The sequence below is a fragment of the Oncorhynchus gorbuscha genome, linkage group LG11 (assembly GCF_021184085.1).
Source record: "Oncorhynchus gorbuscha isolate QuinsamMale2020 ecotype Even-year linkage group LG11, OgorEven_v1.0, whole genome shotgun sequence".
In the NCBI taxonomy this organism is placed as follows: domain Eukaryota; kingdom Metazoa; phylum Chordata; class Actinopteri; order Salmoniformes; family Salmonidae; genus Oncorhynchus; species Oncorhynchus gorbuscha.
This window is the reverse complement of record NC_060183.1, coordinates 51,846,208-51,865,877: the sequence shown is the minus strand read 5'-3', so window position 1 is coordinate 51,865,877 and position 19,670 is coordinate 51,846,208. Positions and strand designations below refer to the sequence as shown.

The 19,670-nt window shown below is 45.4% G+C and overlaps 1 protein-coding gene across 1 annotated transcript in view; it reads left to right on the top strand.

Moving 5' to 3' along the window:
• The first annotated feature begins 7,969 nt into the window (after window positions 1-7,969).
• The window catches only part of LOC124048894 (retinoic acid receptor RXR-alpha-A-like), a 263,797-nt gene continuing 252,096 nt past the window's right edge, over window positions 7,970-19,670 (top strand). The window contains 2 exon segments of the mRNA XM_046370062.1: window positions 7,970-8,038; window positions 8,168-8,763. Coding sequence (XP_046226018.1) covers window positions 8,733-8,763 — 31 coding nt within the window. The 5' untranslated portion in view covers window positions 7,970-8,038; window positions 8,168-8,732.

Here is a 19,670-nt window from a genome sequence, read left to right as displayed (position 1 = left end):
TTGGGTTATTTTCAGCTTCCAGGAATTGTGTACAGATCCTTGCGGCATGGGGCTGTGCATTATCATGCTGAAACATGAGGTGATAGCAGTGACATTTTGTGGCCTTTTATTTCCCCCAGCACAAGGTGCACCTGTGTAATGATCTTGCTGTTTAATCAGCTTCTTCATATGCCACACCTGTCATGTGGATGGATTATCTTGGCAAAGGAGATCTGCTCACTAACAGGGATGTAAACAAATTTGTGCGTATGGAAAATGTCTGGGAACTTTAATTTCAGCTCATGTGTCATGGTCTTCCTCCTCTTCATCTGAAGAGGAGAGGCGAGAAGGATCAGAGGACCAATATGCGGCGTGGTATGTGTTCATAGTGAATTTTAATAAAGAGAACACTGAACACTGCAACACTATACAAAAGAGTAACAAAAACCAATAAACCAAATACGACCGTGAAGCTACAAATGAGACCTGTGCTGACACAAACCACTAACATAGACAATCACCCACAAACAAACAGTGCAACCCAGGCTACCTAAGTATGATTCTCAATCAGAGACAACTAATGACACCTGACTCTGATTGAGAACCATACTAGGCCGAAACATAGAAATCCCAAAACATAGAAAATCAAACATTGCCCACCCAACTCACGCCCTGACCATACTAAATAAATACAAAACAAAGGAAATAAAGGTCAGAACGTGACATCATGAAACATAGGACTAACACTTTACATGTTGCATCTATATTTTGGTTCAGAGTAGTGTGTTACAGAGAAATTACAAAGGTTATCATAGGTTGTTTCTACAGTAAGTGTATGAAAGTAATAGTTTTACATTGAAGCTTTGGTGGTATTTTATAGACTTATGGGTCCATTACTGTAATGATGGAGCTTTTTGAAAGAGGAAAACATTTACAAAGGCATGACATTGGCATGACCCAGAGAAAATTGGATTTTTCAAGTGGCTACAGTGTACCAAACTGGAAGTCTTCTGACTAGCTTGGAAAGACAGTGCCTTGCAGTACAGAAGAGCCCTCACTGCTGCTCGATCATCCTACTTTTACAACTTAATTAACTTAAAAGTTTAGTTCTGATACTGTCACAAAGCTAATTAAGAAGCAGCATTCCCTAAGAGAGGATGGCTTTCACTTCAGCAGTGATACATTCAGGAACTTGTTTGACGAAAAGATCATGATCATTTTAAAGCAAATTACGGACTCCTCTTTAAACATGCATATTTCTCCAAAGATCAGTTGTCCTGAGTCTGCACAACACTGCCAGGACCTAGGATCAAGGGAGACACTCAAGTTTTTAAATCCTATGTCTATAACCCCATCATAGCACTGAGACTGCACTCGTGAAGGTGGTAAATTACCTTTAATTGCATCAGACCAAGGCACTGCATCTGTCATCGTGCTCCTAGGACCTAGACCTTAGTGCTGTTTTTGATACCTTCGATCACCACATTATTTTGGAGAGATTGGAAACCAAAATTGGTCTACACAGACAATTTCTGACGTGGTTTAGATCTTATCTGTCAGAAAGATATCAGTTTGTCTCTGTGGATGGTTTGTTTAATGACAAATCAACTGTAAATGTCGGTGTTCCTCAAGGTTCCATTTTAGGTCCGCTATTGTTTTCACTATATGTTTTACCTCTTGGTGATGTCATTCGGAAACAATGTTAACTTTCACTGCTACACTGAAGATACACAGCTGTACATTTAGATGAAACAAGGTGAAGCCCCAAAATTACCCTCCTGGAAGCCTGTGTTTCAGACATAAGGAAGTGGATGGCGGCAAATATTCTACTTTTAAACTCGGACAAACCAGAGATGCTAGTTCTAGGTCTCAAGAAACAAAGAGATCTTCTGTTGGATCTGGCAATTAATCTTGATGGTTGCACAGTCATCTCAAATAAAACTGTGAAGGACCTCGGTGTTACTCTGGACCCTGATCTGTCTTTTGACGAGCTTATTAAGAATATTTCAAGGACAGATTTTTTCCATCTTCATAACATTGCATAAATCAGAAACCTTCTGAGCAAAAATGATGCAGAAAAATGTATCCATGCTTTTGTCACTTCTAAATAAACACTCCTGCTATAATCTTGACTAGAACCCCAAAATGTTAGCATATTACTCCAGTGCTAGCCTCTCTACACTGGCTTCCTGTTAAGGCTAGGGCTGACTTCAAGTTTTACTCCTAACATACAAAGTATTACATGGGCTTGCTCCTACCTATCTTTCCGATTTGGTCCTGCCACACATAACTACAAGTAAGCTACGGTCACAAGACGCATGCCTCCTTACTGTTCCTAGAATTGCTAAGCAAACATCTCGAGACAGGGCTTTCTCCTATAGAGCTTATTTTTTATGGAATGGTCTGCCTATCCATGTCTCGACCTGTAAGTCTTTATTGAAGACTCATCTCTTCAGTAGGTCCTATGATTGAGTGTAGTCTGGCCTAGGGGTGTGAAGGGGAATGGAAAGGCACTTGAGTGACAAACCACCCTTGCTGTCTCTGCCTGGCCAGTTCCCCTCTCTCCACTGGGATTCTCTGCCTCTAACCCTATTACGGGGGCTGAGTCACTGGCTTCCTGGTGCTCTTCCATGCTACACTTGAGTGGGTTGAGTCACTGATGTGATCTTCAGGTCCGGGTTGGCATCCCCCTCGGGTTTGTGGTGTGGGGGAGATCTTCGTGTTCTATACTCGGCCTTGTCTCAGGGTAGTCGGTTGGTGGTTTCAAGATATCCATCTAGTGGTGACTGTGCTTTGGCAAAGTAGGTGGGGTTATATCCTGCCTGTTTGGCCCTGTCCGGGGGTATCGTCAGACAGGGTCACAGTGTCTCCCGACCACTCCTGTCTCAGCCTCCAGTATTTATGCTGCAATAGTTTGTGTCTGGGGTCTAGGGTCAGTTTGTTATATCTGGAGGATTTCTCCTGTCTCATCCGGTGTCCTGTGTAAATGTAAGTATGCTCCCTCTCATCCTCTCTTTTTTTCTTTCTCTCATTCTCTCTCTCTCTCGGTGTACCTGAGCCCTAGGACCATGCCTCAGGACTACCTTGCCAGATGACTCCGTGCTGTCACCAGTCCACCTGGTCATGCTGCCGCCCCAGTTTCACTGTTCTGCCTGCGGCTGTTGAACACTGACCTGTTCACTGGACATGCTACCTTGTCCCAGACCTGGTGTTTTGGACTCTCTCTCTACCGAACCTGCTGTCTCTAACTCTGAATGATCGGCTATGAAAAGTCAATATTGATATAGATATTTCCTCCTGAGTGTAACGTCGTTCGTCTGTTGAATGAAGAGAGTCAGACCGAAATGCAGCGTGTAGGTTATTCATGACTTTAATGAAGAAATTGCGGTACATGAAATAACTGAAATACGAAAACAACAAACGGAACGTGAAACCTATTACAGCCTATCTGGTGAACACTACACAGAGACAGGAACAAACACCCACAAAATCCAACGCGAACTCAAGCTACCTAAATACGGTTCCCAATCCGAGACAACGAGAATCACCTGACTCCAATTGAGAATCGCCTCAGGCAGCCAAGCCTAACTAGACACACCCCTAATCATACACAATCCCAATTAATACAAACCCCAATACGAAACACAACATATAAACCCATGTCACACCCTGGCCTACCCAAACATATACCAAAAACACAAAATACAATGACCAAGGCGTGACAGAACCCCCCCTCTAAGGTGCGGACTCCCGGACGCACCTCAAGAGCATAGGGAGGGTCCGGGTGGGCGTCTGTCCATGGTGGCGGTTCTGGCTCGGGACGTGGACCCCACTCCATTAATGTCCTAGTTCCTCCCCTTAGCGTCCTGGGATCATCCACCTTCTCCGCCGACCATGGCCTAATAGTCCTCACCCAGATCCCCACATAACTGAGGGGCAGCTCGGGACAGAGGGGCAGCTCGGGACAGAGGGGCAGCTCGGGACAGAGGGGCATCTCAGGACAGAGGGGCATCTCAGGACAGAGGGGCATCTCAGGACAGAGGGGCAGCTCGGGACAGAGGGGCAGCTCGGGACAGAGGGGCATCTCAGGACAGAGGGGCATCTCAGGACAGAGGGGCAGCCCGGGCCAGAGGGGCAGCCCGGGACTGAGGGGCAGCTCGGGACAGAAGCAGCCTGGTACTGAGGGGAAGCCCGGTACTGAGGGGAAGCCCGGTACTGAGAGGAAGCCCAGTACTGAGAGGAAGCCCAGTACTGAGAGGAAGCTCAGTACTGAGAGGAAGCTCAGGCAGGTAGTAGGCTCCGGTAAATCCTGGCTGGCTGGTGGAACTGGATGATTCAGGTTGTCTGGCCGATCTAGAAGATCTTGGCAGACTGGCACTTCTGGCGGATCTTGGCAGACTGGCACTTCTGGCGGATCCTGGCAGACTGGCGACGCTGGGCAGACTGGGAGCACTGGCCGCGCTGGGCAGACTGGGAGCACTGGCCGCGCTGGGCAGACTGGGAGCACTGGCGGCGCTGGGCAGACTGGGAGCACTGGTGGTGCTGGGCAGACTGGGAGCACTGGCGGCGCTGGGCAGACTGGGAGCACTGGCGGCGCTGGACAGACAGGAGACTCCGGCAGCGCAGGAGAGGAGAAAGGCTCTGGCTGCGCTAAACAGGCGGGAGACTCCGGCAGCGCAGGAGAGGAAAAAAGCGCTGGCTACGCTGAACAGACGAGGCGCACTGGACGCGCTGGGCCGACTGGGAGCACTGGCCGCGCTGGGCCGACTGGAGACTCCGGCAGCGCAGGAGAGGAGAAAGGCTCTGGCTGCGCTAAACAGGCGGGAGACTCCGGCAGCGCAGGAGAGGAAAAAAGCGCTGGCTACGCTGAACAGACGAGGCGCACTGGACGCGCTGGGCCGACTGGGAGCACTGGCCGCGCTGGGCCGACTGGAGACTCCGGCAGCGCAGGAGAGGAGAAAGGCTCTGGCTGTGCTAAACAGGCAGGAGACTCCAACAGCGCAGGAGAGGAGAAAAGCGCTGGCTGCGCTGAACAGGCGAGGCGCACTGGAGGCCTGGTGCGTGGTGCTGGAACTGGTGGTACTGGCTCGAGGACATGCACAGGAAGCCTGGTGCGGGGAGCTGCTACCGGAGGACTGGTGTGTAGAGGTGGCTCTGGATAGACCGGACCGTGCAGGCGCACTGGAGCTCTTGAGCACCGAGCCTTCCCAAGCTTACCTGGCTCGATGCCCACTCTAGCCCGGCCAATAGGAAGGGCTGGTATGTGCCGCAGCTGGCTCTGCACCCGCACTGGAAACACCGTGCGCTCCATAGCATAACACGGTGCCTGCCCGGTCTCTCTAGCCCAACGGTGAGCACAGGGAGTATGCGCAGGTCTCCTACCTGGCATAACTATTCTCCCTTCTAGCCCCCCCCAATAATGTTTTGGGGCTGTTTTTCCGGTTTCCAACCGCGTCGCCGTGCTGCCTCCTCAAACCTGCGCCTCTCCGCTTTATTCCGCGTCTATTTCATCCTTGGGACGGCAATATTCTTCTGGCTGCGCCCAGGGTCCTTTACCGTCTAATATCATCTCCCAAGACCAGAAGTCCTCATATTGCTGCTCCTCACAATTAACAGGGAGAGTAGGCTCAGGTCTGACTCCTGACTCAGCCACTCTCTCTCTGCGCTCTCCCCCGTTACTTTCGGTTTTCGCTCTGCGTCGCCATGTTTTCCTCTTAGACTCCATTAGCCTGTAGCCCTCTTCGCACTGCTGAAGCGAATCCCAGGCAGGCTCCTGCACTCGCTCTGGGTCAGCCGCCCACCTGTCGATTTCTTCCCACGTCGTATAATCCATGCCTCTACCGTCCATAACATCCTCCTTTAGCTCCTGCCAGTTCACACGCTGCTCGGTCTGTGAGTGGTGGGTGTTTCTGTAACGTCGTTCGTCTGTTGAATGAAGAGAGTCAGACCGAAATGCAGCGTGTAGGTTATTCATGACTTTAATGAAGGAATTGCGGTACATGAAATAACTGAAATACGAAAACAACAAACGGAACGTGAAACCTATTACAGCCTATCTGGTGAACACTACACAGAGACAGGTACAAACACCCACAAAATCCAACGCGAACTCAAGCTACCTAAATACGGTTCCCAATCCGAGACAACGAGAATCACCTGACTCCAATTGAGAATCGCCTCAGGCAGCCAAGCCTAACTAGACACACCCCTAATCATACACAATCCCAATTAATACGAACCCCAATACGAAACACAACATATAAACCCATGTCACACCCTGGCCTACCCAAACATATACCAAAAACACAAAATACAATGACCAAGGCGTGACACTGAGGTGCTCTCCTATTGCACCCTCTACAACCACTGTGATTATTATTATCTGACCCTGCTGGTCATCTATGAGCGTTTGAGCATCTTGGCCCTGTTCTGTTATAATCTCCACCCGGCACAGTCAGAAGAGGACTGGCCACCCCTCAGAGCCTGGTTCCTCTCTAGGTTTCTTCCTAGGTTCTGGCCTTTCTAGGGAGGTTTTCCTAGCCACAGTGCTTCTACAGCTGCATTGCTTGCTGTTTGTGGTTTTAGGCTGGGTTTCTGTACAGGACTTTGTGACATTGGCTGATGTAAAAAAGGCTTTATAAAAACATTTGATTGATTGATTGATTGATTGATTGATTGATTGATTGATTGATTGGAGAAGGAAGACAGAGATTTGTAGAGCAATGTAAAAAATGACCAAATATCCAACTTTTTCAAGGACTATAAGAAATCAGGTGTCACACCCTGATCTGTTTCACCTGTCTTTGTTCTTGTCTCCACCCCCAACCAGGTGTCGCCCATCTTCCCCATTATCCCCAGTGTATTTATACCTGTGTTCTCTGTTCCCAGTTTGTTGTGTTCGTCAAGCCTACCAGCGGTTTTCCCCTTGCTCCTGTCTTTTTCTAGTTCCTTGTTTTGCCCATTCTGCCTGCAGTTCTGTACCTTGTCCCACCACTTTGGAGTATTGACCTATGCCTACCCTTGACCTGTTGTGCTGCCTGCCTCCTGTTCTAGTAATAAACTTTTGCTACTTCGACACTGTCTGGGTCTTCTCCTGAAACGTGATAGCAGGGCAGTCTTGAATAGCCATTAGAAGCATGTTGTACTACATTGTCAGGTGATTGAGTGTATTGACCTTCCTTAGCAAACCTTGAGCTGTCTACATATCAAATAGGCTTCTACATGTCCCTGGCCCAGATGTCATTTAAAAGATGGCATCATCTCATGCATTTCTGTGTCAGCCTGTCATAGGGAAGCGAAAAAGGGAATATCATTTTAGGGTAAATGGCACGGACACTGTTATTCATTCACTGTGACATAAACATACTCTGTGAAAGCCATATTTGGCCCCGAGAAAATCTATCTAATCTGGTTTTCATGATCATGTAACGCTCCTTCAAAATATGCCTAGTAGATTAAACATTTGTGAATGTCACGTCTACACCCGCTCCGGTGCTCGACGTCTCCGGTTTACTAACCACCGGTCCTGGCAACCCATTACGTGCACCTGGCAACCCTCATTAAGCACACCTGCGCACCATCATGAGGCACACCTGGACTTCATCAATACCCTGATTACTCCCCCTTTTATCTAGCACTCCCTAGCATCACTCTTCAGGTAGTATTGGTTCTGTGTTCATGGTCAGACGATTCTCTTGTTTTGTATTGCTCTGTTTATTATTAAACTGAGCACCTGCTTCCTGTCTCCCAGCGTCATCATGACAGTGAAGTTGTTTGAAATAACTAATTCAACTGATAGTCTGCAATATTAATTTTGGCAGATGCACGACTGTTTTCTCATAGTCTCCTTCGGTACGTAGTGCTGCTACAGATATGTGAATCATTTGTCATTGGTCGTCACATTATGGGTTTTCTGAATCAACTGGGAATTAACAGGATCATCTGTCCTGTGTGTGTGTGGCAGTATGTGTGTTGGTGAACTGATGCTCGCAGTCCCACTGGTACTATAGTCACAGCCAAGCCACCCATCCCTCCCATCTCATTACATTGCCAAGACAAGGTGATTTAGTTAATTGCCTCATTTGTAGATTGAAATATTACACATGGTATGTACTGTACAATGGGCCATTTTGAGTGCAAATTAATGGTCTTGTGCTGAATATATTTTTTTTATTTTTTTCCCCTGCAGGTCGGAGATGTGGCAAGTCTACAGACAAGTGATAAAACCACAATCTCTTGTTTTTTTCTTTTTTGGACACAACAACAAAATCTTGTACTATATTTTCTCTTTGCTCAGGGTGTGAACTTGAACGGTTATGGCGTCCATTAGTATGACATCCTGGGGTTGAATGTTGACCTATAAAAGCCAGACGTGGTGTTTAGAAACAACATCAACAAACAGAACACAAACCTCTCCAAGCTGTGGCATTGTCCTGGACGGTGACCGTGGCATGAGAAAGTCCTGTTGGGGAATTTGGTCGTGCAATGCTCTCTGTCGATTGCTTTAGAGTTGAAAGAAAGCCAGGATTTCCTAATGCTGAGAATGGGGAGCTCTCAACAGATTGATCTGCAACAGGGGACAGCCCATTCTTTAGAACAGGCAGCAGACTAGAAACATAGAGCTGTGGAGGGGTGTGGGAGAACAGAGAGCCTGAGAAAGCCTCTTCAGCTGGGGTACGAGAGGGAGAGGTACAGACCTGTTGAACAGCCACTGACTGACTACATCCTGTTTTGTCTTCCAATAGCAGCCCATCATGGACCCCTTCTACATAGACATCCACATGGGTGAGTCAGTGTGCTCTGATTCAATTCACTAAATACATTTTAAGGTCATTTCCAATTGAGAGAACTTATGCAGCGTTTACCATGAATGCAGTCTCTGCTAAAGCGGGAACATTGCCTTTAAATTTAAATCGCGCTGTTATGTGGATTTAATAGAGCCCTTAGTCTGAGGAGGTTTCTGTCTGTGGTGCTCTCTGTGGTCATCATGTGGTTTGTTAGGTTTGTTATGGTCTATGACATGGAAGTAGCAGGAAATAATAATGCCCAAAACTGTGTTTGATGGGGTTTGTGTTTGTAAGGATAGGTTCATGGGTGGTTTGGCTAGATTGTATCCTTTTCATTTGGCATGAGTTCTATCAACATGTGACTGTAACTTCTATCTGTATCTGTCCATCACAATGTATTAAAACAGAGTTTTCAAACACTGCAATAATCAGTAATGCATGGATAACCTGCATAGCCTCAAAACAGACAAGATTGTTGGTTTCTGGTACTAAGACGTGAATATACTTTATGTATATACTGTACTGTTGGTAAATGGTGAGCCCAGATGTGTCAAATGCCTGTGAAATACTGTAGGCCTATTTACTTAGGAGCTAGATTTATAAACCCACTGTGGTATTATATGGCTTTATGATTTCAATAAACTAACTATAGCAGGGCTGTTTGTCAAGTAAGCATTTAACAGACAGGAGGTGTAAAACTTGCACTATGATCCATGCTTTAACTGAGCCATTTGGCCTATCAACCAGGCTCAAGACAGAGGGGCGGGGGGGGACTATACAGCTGAATACATTCTAGCACATAAATAGTGTCTGTCTGACAGGGGTTTGGCAGGATGGACCTCGGGGAAGCGCTTGTATGTTTGTCGAGGGGCTTCAGAGTATTGATTTTGCAAGGGGGGCTGGCACGGGCCTCTGGAATGTGAGCTGCCTGCCGCCGTTGCAATAGCCATGGTGGTTTTCAGAGGGCAGTGTAGGCTGCTTCAACCAGACGACTGCTGTGGGGAACACAGTAGTCCCCGGTCTATGGAACATGTAACAGAAGCGAGGTTTGGTATTACCTGGTCAAGGATTTTATATCCGTTTTACAATATAATTAATATTTCATGCAAAAATCAGAGGGCAATGCTATGGAATATGTCCTGCCAATATTCCAAATAAAACTACCTCAAGTACAGGCCAAGAAAAGTGAATGTGATTCGTTGCCTCTAATTGTACGGTAGTCAGGGTGCACTTTTTATTTTTATTTTACGAGATATCTTGCTTTCAGTGAAATCGGCTCACTTTCGTTCTGTTTCCTCAGCTCAGCAAAATGTCAACTTCCTTTGGAAACCCCACATATTATCCAAGTTAGAAATCTTAACGGGACTCAAGGATTGTTGATGCAAGTGTGTAGTCTACTTTATTTCACCATAACAATTTAATTTCATCATACTCTCTGGAGATTAGAAAATCATTCTAATGTGAAGTGACTGCTAAACTAATGTGGTAAGATAGAACATGTAGAAATGCAGACGTTCATGTCATAGGCCTCAAATAAATACAACCTCATCCACTTAGTCAGACTCTATGCTCTCTCCTGCACAGCTGTTTGAGATTTCACTCTCCGGAGTTGATGATAACAAATTGGTCAATCATATTCCACCATGCTACGAATGTCATTTATCAAATCTTTCATATATAGACATTGCTTTTCATTTCATTTTGGAAATTGAAAGTGTTATACCGTGAGGGAAAAATTGCTACGCTCATTCAAAAGCCCCGGTCAGCATTATGCTGAAATGACCTATTTGAATTTCATCAGATTTAATCTCCGGTAATACAGTGGCCAGGATAATGTCAACCAAATTCATGCTGTATTACTGCACAGTGGTACTGAAATGTAGTGGTAATTGCTGGTACATGTACTTTTTTACATAGAAGCCACAATATGACAAATGAAAAAATACCTTTTAAAAGCATAATACGAAGGACCTAGTATTTTCAATGTTTTCTTACCTCTGCTCTCTATTTGTCTTATACTGTACCTCCACCTGCTACCTCCATGTCATCTCTCTCCTCTCTCTCATTTCTCTCTTCACCTCTCTCTCTCTCCCTCCATCACTCCACTCCTCTCTCACTGCCCCCTCTCTCTCTGGTATGGAAAGTTTGTTGTCAGGCAGGCAGGCAGGCAACAGTGTCAGGGGGCTGGGTAGTATTGATCGGAGGAGTGTGTGATGATTATGGGCTGTGACAGCCCACCGTGTGGACCTGCTCAGGGATGAGCCCGCCCCCGTGCCCTGTCTCCCATATGAGAGGCCCGGGATCGCTCTTGCACAGCCTGCATCATTCTACACGAATCACTGCCCTAGGGGACGGCATGCGCTGCAGCAGGCGCAGGGGAAGGTAGCACTGGGAGGTATGGGAAGAGGCTCTGTCTGTCTACAGTGTGTTAGGCAGAGGTTCTGGAAATATGAGTGCAAATCAAATCAAATGTTATTTGTCACATACACATGGTTAGCAGATGTTAATGCGAGTGTAGCGAAATGCTTGTGCTTCTAGTTCCGACCATGCAGTAATTTCTAACAAGTAATCTGACCTAACAATTTCACAACTACCTTATACACACAAGTGTAAAGGAATTAATAAGAATATGTACATAAACATATATAAATGGGTGATGGCTGAACGGCATAGGCAAGATGCAGTAGATGGTATAGAGTACAATATATGAGATGAGTAATGTAGGGTATGTAAACATTATATAAAGTGGCATTGTTTAAAGTGGCTAGTGATACATTTATTACATAAATGTTTCCATTATTTAAGTGGCTAGAGTTGAGTCAGTATGTTGGCAGCAGCCACTCAATGTTAGTGATGGCTGTTTAACAGTCTGATGGCATTGAGATAGAAGCTGTTTTTCAGTCTCTCGTTCCCAGCTTTAATGCACCTGGACTGACCTCGCCACCTGGATGATAGCGGGGTGAACAGGCAGTGGCTCCGGTGGTTGTTGTCCTTGATGATCTTTTTGGCCTTCCTGTTACATCGGGTGGTGTAGGTGTCCTGGAAGGCAGGTAGTTTGCCCCCGGTGATGCGTTGTGTAGACCTCACTACCCTCTGGAGAGCCTTACGGTTGTGGGCGGAGCAGTTTCCCTACCAGGCGGTGAAAGAGCCCGACAGGATGCTCTCGATTGTGCATCTGTAAAAGTTTGAGTGATTTTGGTGACAAGCTCAATTTCTTCAGCCTCCTGAGGTTGAAGAGGCGCTGCTGCGCCTTCTTCACCACGCTGTCTGTGAGGGTGGACCATTTCAGTTTTGTCTGTGATGTGTACACCGAGGAACTTAAAACTTTCCACCCTCTCCACTACTGTCCCGTTGATGTGGATAAGGGGCTGCTCTCTCTGTTGTTTCTCGAAGTCCACGATCATCTCCTTTGTTTTGTTGACATTGAGTATGAGGTTATTTTCCTGACACCACACTCCGAGGGCCCTCACCTCCTCCCTGTAGGCCGTTTCGTCGTTGTTGGTAATCAAGCCTACCACTGTTGTGTCGTCTGCAAACTTGATGATTGAGTTGGAGGCGTGCATGGCCACGCAGTCATGGGTGAACAGGGAGTATAGGAGAAGGCTGAGAATTCACCCTTGTGGGGCCCCAGTGTTGAGGATCAGCGGGGTGGAGGTGTTGTTACCTACCCTCACCACCTGGGGGAGGCCCGTCAGGAAGTCCAGGACCCAGTTGCACAGGGCGGGGTCGAGACCCAGGGTCTCGAGCTTGATGACGAGTTTGGAGGGTACTATGGTGTTAATTACTGAGCTGTAGTTGATGAACAGCATTCTTACATAGGTATTCCTCTTGTCCAGATGGGTTAGGGCAGTGTGATTGCGTTTGCGTCGTCTGTGGACCTATTGGCGCGATAAGCAAAGTACCATGTGGAATTTCATGAGTTTCTACCGCATTTAGATACATTTCAGATAATCCATTGTGATTCTGGCTAAAGAAATCAGGATTTTCATAAGGGTACTTATGTGCTCTGACAGTCTGATCTGTTGCTGCACTAGAAATAAATGGTACCACTTTGACATCAATTACTCCATTAACACGGCAGGGTAGCCAAGTGGTTAGAGCATTGGACTAGTAACTGAAAGGTTGCAAGTTCAAATCCCCGAGCTGATGAGGGACATATCTGTTGTTCTGCCCCTGAACAAGCAGTTAACCCATTGTTTCTAGGCTGTCATTGAAAATAAGAATTTGTTCTTAACTGACGTGCCTGGTTAAATAAAGGTTTAAAAAATGCAAACAGAGGATGTCAGTATTTCAGAAACACACATCTCTCAGCTTAAGCTGTGTTAGACAATGTTGGTGTATTTTACCTCAAGTAGACCTAGCTTTTTGTCTTAGCTTATCTTCCAAACAGAAGGAACAACTTTAGACAGGCTCTCCAACTTGATGGGTGTTCTGCTTTGGATTTGGACTCGTACTGAGTGATTTATGCAGAGTTGAATGAGAAACAAACGTTGTGGCTCTTGCATCCTCTGGTACTGTGAGTAATCTCACTATGTGTACTGTTCAGGGCCCAAACTAATGAGAGGGATTGACTGAAGGGTTTCAAATGAAATCCATTTCAAACACTAAAGCTCGCTGTTCTGCCTGTGGAAGCAGTCAGTATGACCGCTAGTATAATTTAATCCAAACGTGTTTGGTTTGATTGTCCACTTGTGCTCTTTTGCTGTTGAAAAGGTTATGTGAACCACACAAGCCCTGAGAGAAAACAGCTTTGTGTTTTGTTCGATCTCAAGTCTACAGTTCGTCGATTTCATTCTGCTTTCTTTGGTCTGCTGAAGACAGAGGAGGGTAGAGAAAGAAAAACGGAATAGAAAAGAGAGAGAAACAGAATACAAGATAAACACAGAAAGAAAATGTTACACTGCCAGCATACTGCCTGTGTTTTTTAACAAAGCCTTTTTATACAATGCTGCTCATTTCACAAATGGATAAAAATGTGTAATTGCATTTTAATGAGGATTACGGCTGGGAATCGAGATCAGTGAATAAGAGACGGGTTCTATGCTGAGGGGACAGAAGTGTGCATTGTGCTAACTGAAGGTCGCTTCTGTAAAGAATGGATGCGGGATAGATTGACCATGTCACTTTTTGATCTGCTTTAGGTCAGGGCCAAACAAGATTGTCATCATTATAGAAGTTTTGTTTTCTTTAGTATTTGGACTGAAATGCATGTTATGTGGGCTGGCATGAAAGACAGAAATAGTAGCTTGTAGGCTACCTTTCTAACCAAACTGGAGAAACAAACGAAACTGAAATAAATATAGCCCTAACAAAATGTGGAATAAAATGTTTAGTTGTTTATGTTGACATATTCAGTCTTACTATTCTCATTGAATCGTGGACAGGGTTAGCAATCATCATTTTATTGTAATTCATTGGTTCTGTGGGTGTGGATTTGCTGAGAACTAACTGAAAACCAAATAATTACATTGCGGTTCGGGATGGGCACGGTTAATCAATATCCGGATATCAGAACAGAGGTTAGTTGAGGTACAGTCTTGGCCAAATTGGTTTGGGTACTTTCAGTTACTGATGAAACAGGAAAACACTCCAAGTAGGCTTTAAGAAGTCCTTGGAAATCTAATTTATAAGCCTATTCTCCTCATGTTGTTAAACCAGAAGAAACAAACTTGTGGTGAAATAGAAAACTCAAGTCTCGAGGACTGAGATTAGGCTCTTAAGAGACTCAGTTTGAAGGAAAGTGAAGAATGATGACCTTTACATTCTAATAGGTTTAATCAGAATTGGATGTTATTTAAGTATGAGGGAACAGTTGTTTGGAGCAAGTACCTTATTATGGAACATAAAGGCCCCATGCAGCCAAAAATTTGATTTTTCTGTGTTTAGAAAAATAATGTGAAATGGTGATAATGCCCTTTCAGTGTAAGAGCTGTTTGAAAAGACCACCTGAAATTTCAGCCTGTATTGATGGGATGGAGTTTTGGCTTGCCTAGTGACATTAGGTAGTTAATAGACCAATAAGAATAGAGTTACAAACCTGTCTGCCAATAACAGATTTTTTAAGTTTTCCACTCCCCACTCCCAGACAGTTCTTGCTAGAGAAATGTATTCTATTTTTGTTTCTTTTTGACCATATTAATTGAAAACAATCACAGTAAGTTACTTAATTGTTAACCATAAATGATTCGATATTGAGAGAGAGAACTGTCTGCACTGGACCTTTATATACAGTGGGGAGAACAAGTATTTGATTTGACGATTTTGCAGGTTTTCCGACTTACAAAGCATGTAGAGGTCTGTAATTTTTTTTAATCATAGGTACACTTCAACTGTGGGAGCTGGAATGTAAAACAAAAATCCAGAAAATCACATTGTATGATTTTTAAGTAATTAATTTGCATTTTATTGCATGATATAAGTATTTGATCACCTACCAACCAGTAAGAATTCCGGCTTTCACAGACCTGTTAGTTTATCTTTAAGAATCCCTCCTGTTCTCCACTGTATAAAAGACACCTGTCCACACACTCAATCAAACAGACTCCAACCTCTCCACAATGGCCAAGACCAGAGAGCTGTGTAAGGACATCAGGGATAAAATTGTAGGCCAGCACAAGGCTGGGATGGGCTACAGGACAATAGGCAAGCAGCTTGGTGAGAAGGCAACAACTGTTAGAAAATGGAAGAAGTTCAAGATGAAGGTCAATCACCCTCGGTCTGGGGCTCCATGCAAGATCTCACCTCGTGGTGCATCAATGATCATGAGGAAGGTGAGGGATCAGCCAAGAACTTCGCGGCAGGACCTGGTCAATGACCTGAAGAGAGCTGGGACCACAGTTTCAAAGAAAACCATTAGTAACACACTACGTCGTCATGGATTAAAATCCTGCAGCGCACGCAAGGTCCCCCTGATCAAGCCAGCGCATGTCCACGCCCATCTGAAGTTTGCCAATGACCATCTGGATGATCCAGAGGAGGAATGGGAGAAGGTCATGTGGTCTGATAAGACAAAAAATAGAGATTTTTGGTCTAAACTCCACTTGCCGTGTTTGGAGGAAGAAGAAGGATGAGTACAACCCCAAGAACACCATCCCAACCGTGAAGCATGGAGGTGGAAACATCATTCTTTGGGGATGCTTTTCTGCAAAGGGGACAGGACGACTGCACCGTATTGAGGGGAGGATGGATGGGGCCATGTATCGCGAGAGCTTGGCCAACCACCTCCTTCCCTCAGTAAAACATTGAAGATGGGTCGTGGCTGGGTCTTCCAGCATGAAACAACCCGAAACACACAGCCAGGGCAACTAAGGAGTGGCTCTGTAAGAAGCATCTCAAGGTCCTGGAGTGGTCTAGCCAATCTCCAGACCTGAACCCAAAATAAAATCTTTGGAGGGAGCTGAAAGTCCGTATTGCCCAGCGACAGCCCCGAAACCTGAAGGAAGGATCTTGAGAAGGTCTGTATGGAGGAGTGGGCCAAAATCCCTGCTGCAGTATGTGCAAACCTGGTCAAGAACTACAGGAAACATATGATCTCTGTAATTGCAAACAAAGGTTTCTGTACCAAATATTAAGTTCTGCTTTTCTGATGTATCAAATACTTATGTCATGCAATAAAATGCAAATGAATTACTTAAAAATCATTCAATGTCATTTTCTGGAATTTTGTTTTAGATTCCGTCGCTCACAGGTGAAGTGTACCTATGATATAAATTACAGACCTCTACATGCTTTGTAAGTTGGAAAACCTGCAAAATCGTCAGTGTATCAAATACTTGTTCTCCCCACTGTATACAGTACTGTTGGTGTATTCATTCTGCCAATTCTGTTGAAAATGTTTCTTAAAAGTAAGCAAATGGAACGGGATAAACATACCTGAATTTGTCCAATAGAAACTCTCATTAGCAACTGATGTACTAATGATTACACCTTAGATCAGCTAGATACAGTTGAAGTCGGAGGTTAACATACACCTTAGCCAAATACATTTAAACTCAGTTTTTCACAATTCCTGACATTAATCCTAGAAAACATTCTCCCTGTCTTAGGTTAGTTAGGATAACCACTTTATTTTAAGAATGTGAAATTTCAGAATAATAGTAGAGAGTGATTTATTTGAGCTTTTATTCATTTCATCACATTCCCAGTGGGTTCACACACACTCAATTAGAATTTCGTAGCATTGCCTTTAAATTGTTTAACTTGGGTCAAACGTTTCGGGTAGTCTTCCACAAGCTTCCCACAATAAGTTGGGTGAATTTTGGCCTATTCCTCCTGATAGAGCTGGTGTAACTGAGTCAGGTTTGTAGGCTTCCTTGCTCACACACGCTCCTTCAGTTCTGCCCACACATTTTCTGTAGGATTGAGGTCAGGGCTTTGTGATGGCCACTCCAATACCTTGACTTTGTTTTGCTTAAGCCATTTTGCCACAACTTTGGAAGTATGCTTGGGTTCATTTTTCCATTTGGAAGACTAATTTGCGACCAAACTTCAACTTCCTGACTGATGTCTTGAGATGTTGCTTCAATATATCCACACGATTGTCCTGCCTCATGATGCCATCTATTTTGTGAAGTGCACCAGTTCCTACTGCAGCAAAGCACCCCCACAACATGATGCTGCCACCCCATGCTTCACGGTTGGGATGGTGTTCTTCGGCTTGCAAGCCTTCCCATTTTTCCTCCAAACATAACGATGGTCATTATGTCCACACAGTTCTATTTTTGTTTCATCAGACCAGAGGACATTTCTCCAAAAAGTACAATCTTTGTCCCCATGTGCAGTTGCAAACCAAAGTCTGGCTTTTTATGGCGATTTTGGAGCAGTGGCTTCTTCCTTAATGAGTGGCCTTTCAGGTTATGTCGATATAGGACTAATTTTACTGTGGATATAACTACTATTGTACCTGTTTCCTCCAGCATCTTCACAAGGTCCTTTGCTGTTGTTCTGGGATTGATTTGCACTTTTTGCACCAATGTTATGCTGGTGAATGAGGACCCAAAAGCGACTTAACGAAAACAGAGTCTTTATTCCAGTATATGACAAAAGTAATAATCCTGGATATATCAAGGAGAAAACAAAACAGGAAAACTGAAATCCACTCGTCAGTAGCGAGGACTGACTGGAGACCCGACCATAGACTGCAGGTTGCTTCGGGAAGGCACCGACCGTAGCAGACTAAGACACCTGCTCACACGCAGCATCTGAAGAAGGTAAAACACGACAGGGCGAGACAAGGACACAGAACAGCGAACATCATACAAGGATCCGACAAGGACAGAAGCGGAAAACAGAGGGAGAAATAGTGGCTCTAATCAGAGGGCAAAATAGGGGACAGGTGTGAAAAGAGTAAATGAGGTAGTTTAGGAGAATGAGGAACAGCTGGGAGCAGGAACGGAACGATAGGGAGAGAGAGCGAGAGAGGGAGAGAGGGAGGGAAAGAGAGGGATAGAAAGAGGGAAAGAACCTAATAAGACCAGCAGAGGGAAACGAATAGAAGGGAAGCACAGAGACAAGACATGATAACCAATGACAAAACATGACAACCAAAGTACATTCATCTCTAGGAAACAGAACGCGTCTCCATCCTGAGCGGTATGACAGCTGCGTGGTCCCATGGTGTTTATACTTGCATACTATTGTTTGTACAGATGAACGTGATACCTTCAGGCATTTGGAAATTGCTCCCAAGGATGAACCAGACTTTTGGAGGTCTAAAATTTATTGGCTGATTTATTTTGATTGTCCCATCATGTCAAGCAAAGAGGCACTGAGTTTGAAGGTAGGCCTTGAAATACACTTCTCAAAAAAATAAAGGGAACACTTAAACAACACAATGTAACTCCAAGTCAATCACACTTCTGTGGAATCAAACTGTCCACTTAGGAAGCATCACTGATTGACAATACATTTCACATGCTGTTGTGCAAATGGAATAGACAACAGGTGGAAATTATAGGCAATTAGCAAGACCCCAAATAAAGGAGTGGTTCTGCAGGTGGTGACTGACCACTCACCACTTCTCAGTTCCTATGCTTCCTGGCTGATGTTTTGGTCACTTTTGAATGCTGGCGGTGTTTTCACTCTAGTGGTAGCATGAGACGGAGTCTACAACCAACACAAGTGGCTCAGGTAGTGCACCTCATTCAGGATGGCACATTAATGCGAGCTTTGGCAAGAAGGTTTGCTGTGTCTGTCAGCGTAGTGTCCAGAGCATGGAGGCGCTACCAGGAGACAGGCCAGTACATCAGGAGACGTGGAGGAGGCCGTAGGAGGGCAACAACCCAGCAGCAGGACCGCTACCTCCGCCTTTGTGCAAGGAGGAGCAGGAGGAGTACTGCCAGAGCCCTGCAAAATGACCTCCAGCAGGCCTCAAATGTGCATGTGTCTGCTCTAACGGTCAGAAACAGACTCCATGAGGGTGGTATGAGGGCCCGACGTCCACAGGTGGGGGTTGTGCTTACAGCCCAACACCGTGCAGGACGTTTGACATTTGCCAGAGAACACCAAGATTGGCAAATTCGCCACTGGCGCCCTGTGCTCTTCACAGATGAAAGCAGGTTCACACTGAGCACATGTGACAGATGTGACAGAATCTGGAGATGCCGTGAAGAACGTTCTGCTCCCAGCAACATCCTCCAGCATGACCGGTTTGGCGGTGGGTTAGTCATTGTGTGGGGTGGCATTTCTTTGGGGGGCCGCACAGCCCTCCATGTGCTCGCCAGAGGTAGCCTGACTGCTATTAGGTACCGAGATGAGACCCTCAGACCCCTTGTGAGACCATATGCTGGTGCGGTTGGCCCTGGGTTCCTCCTAATGCAAGACAATGCTGGCCCTCATGTGGTTGGGGTCAGCAGTTCCTGCAAGAGGAAGGCATTGATGCTATGGACTGGCCCGCCCGTTCCCCAG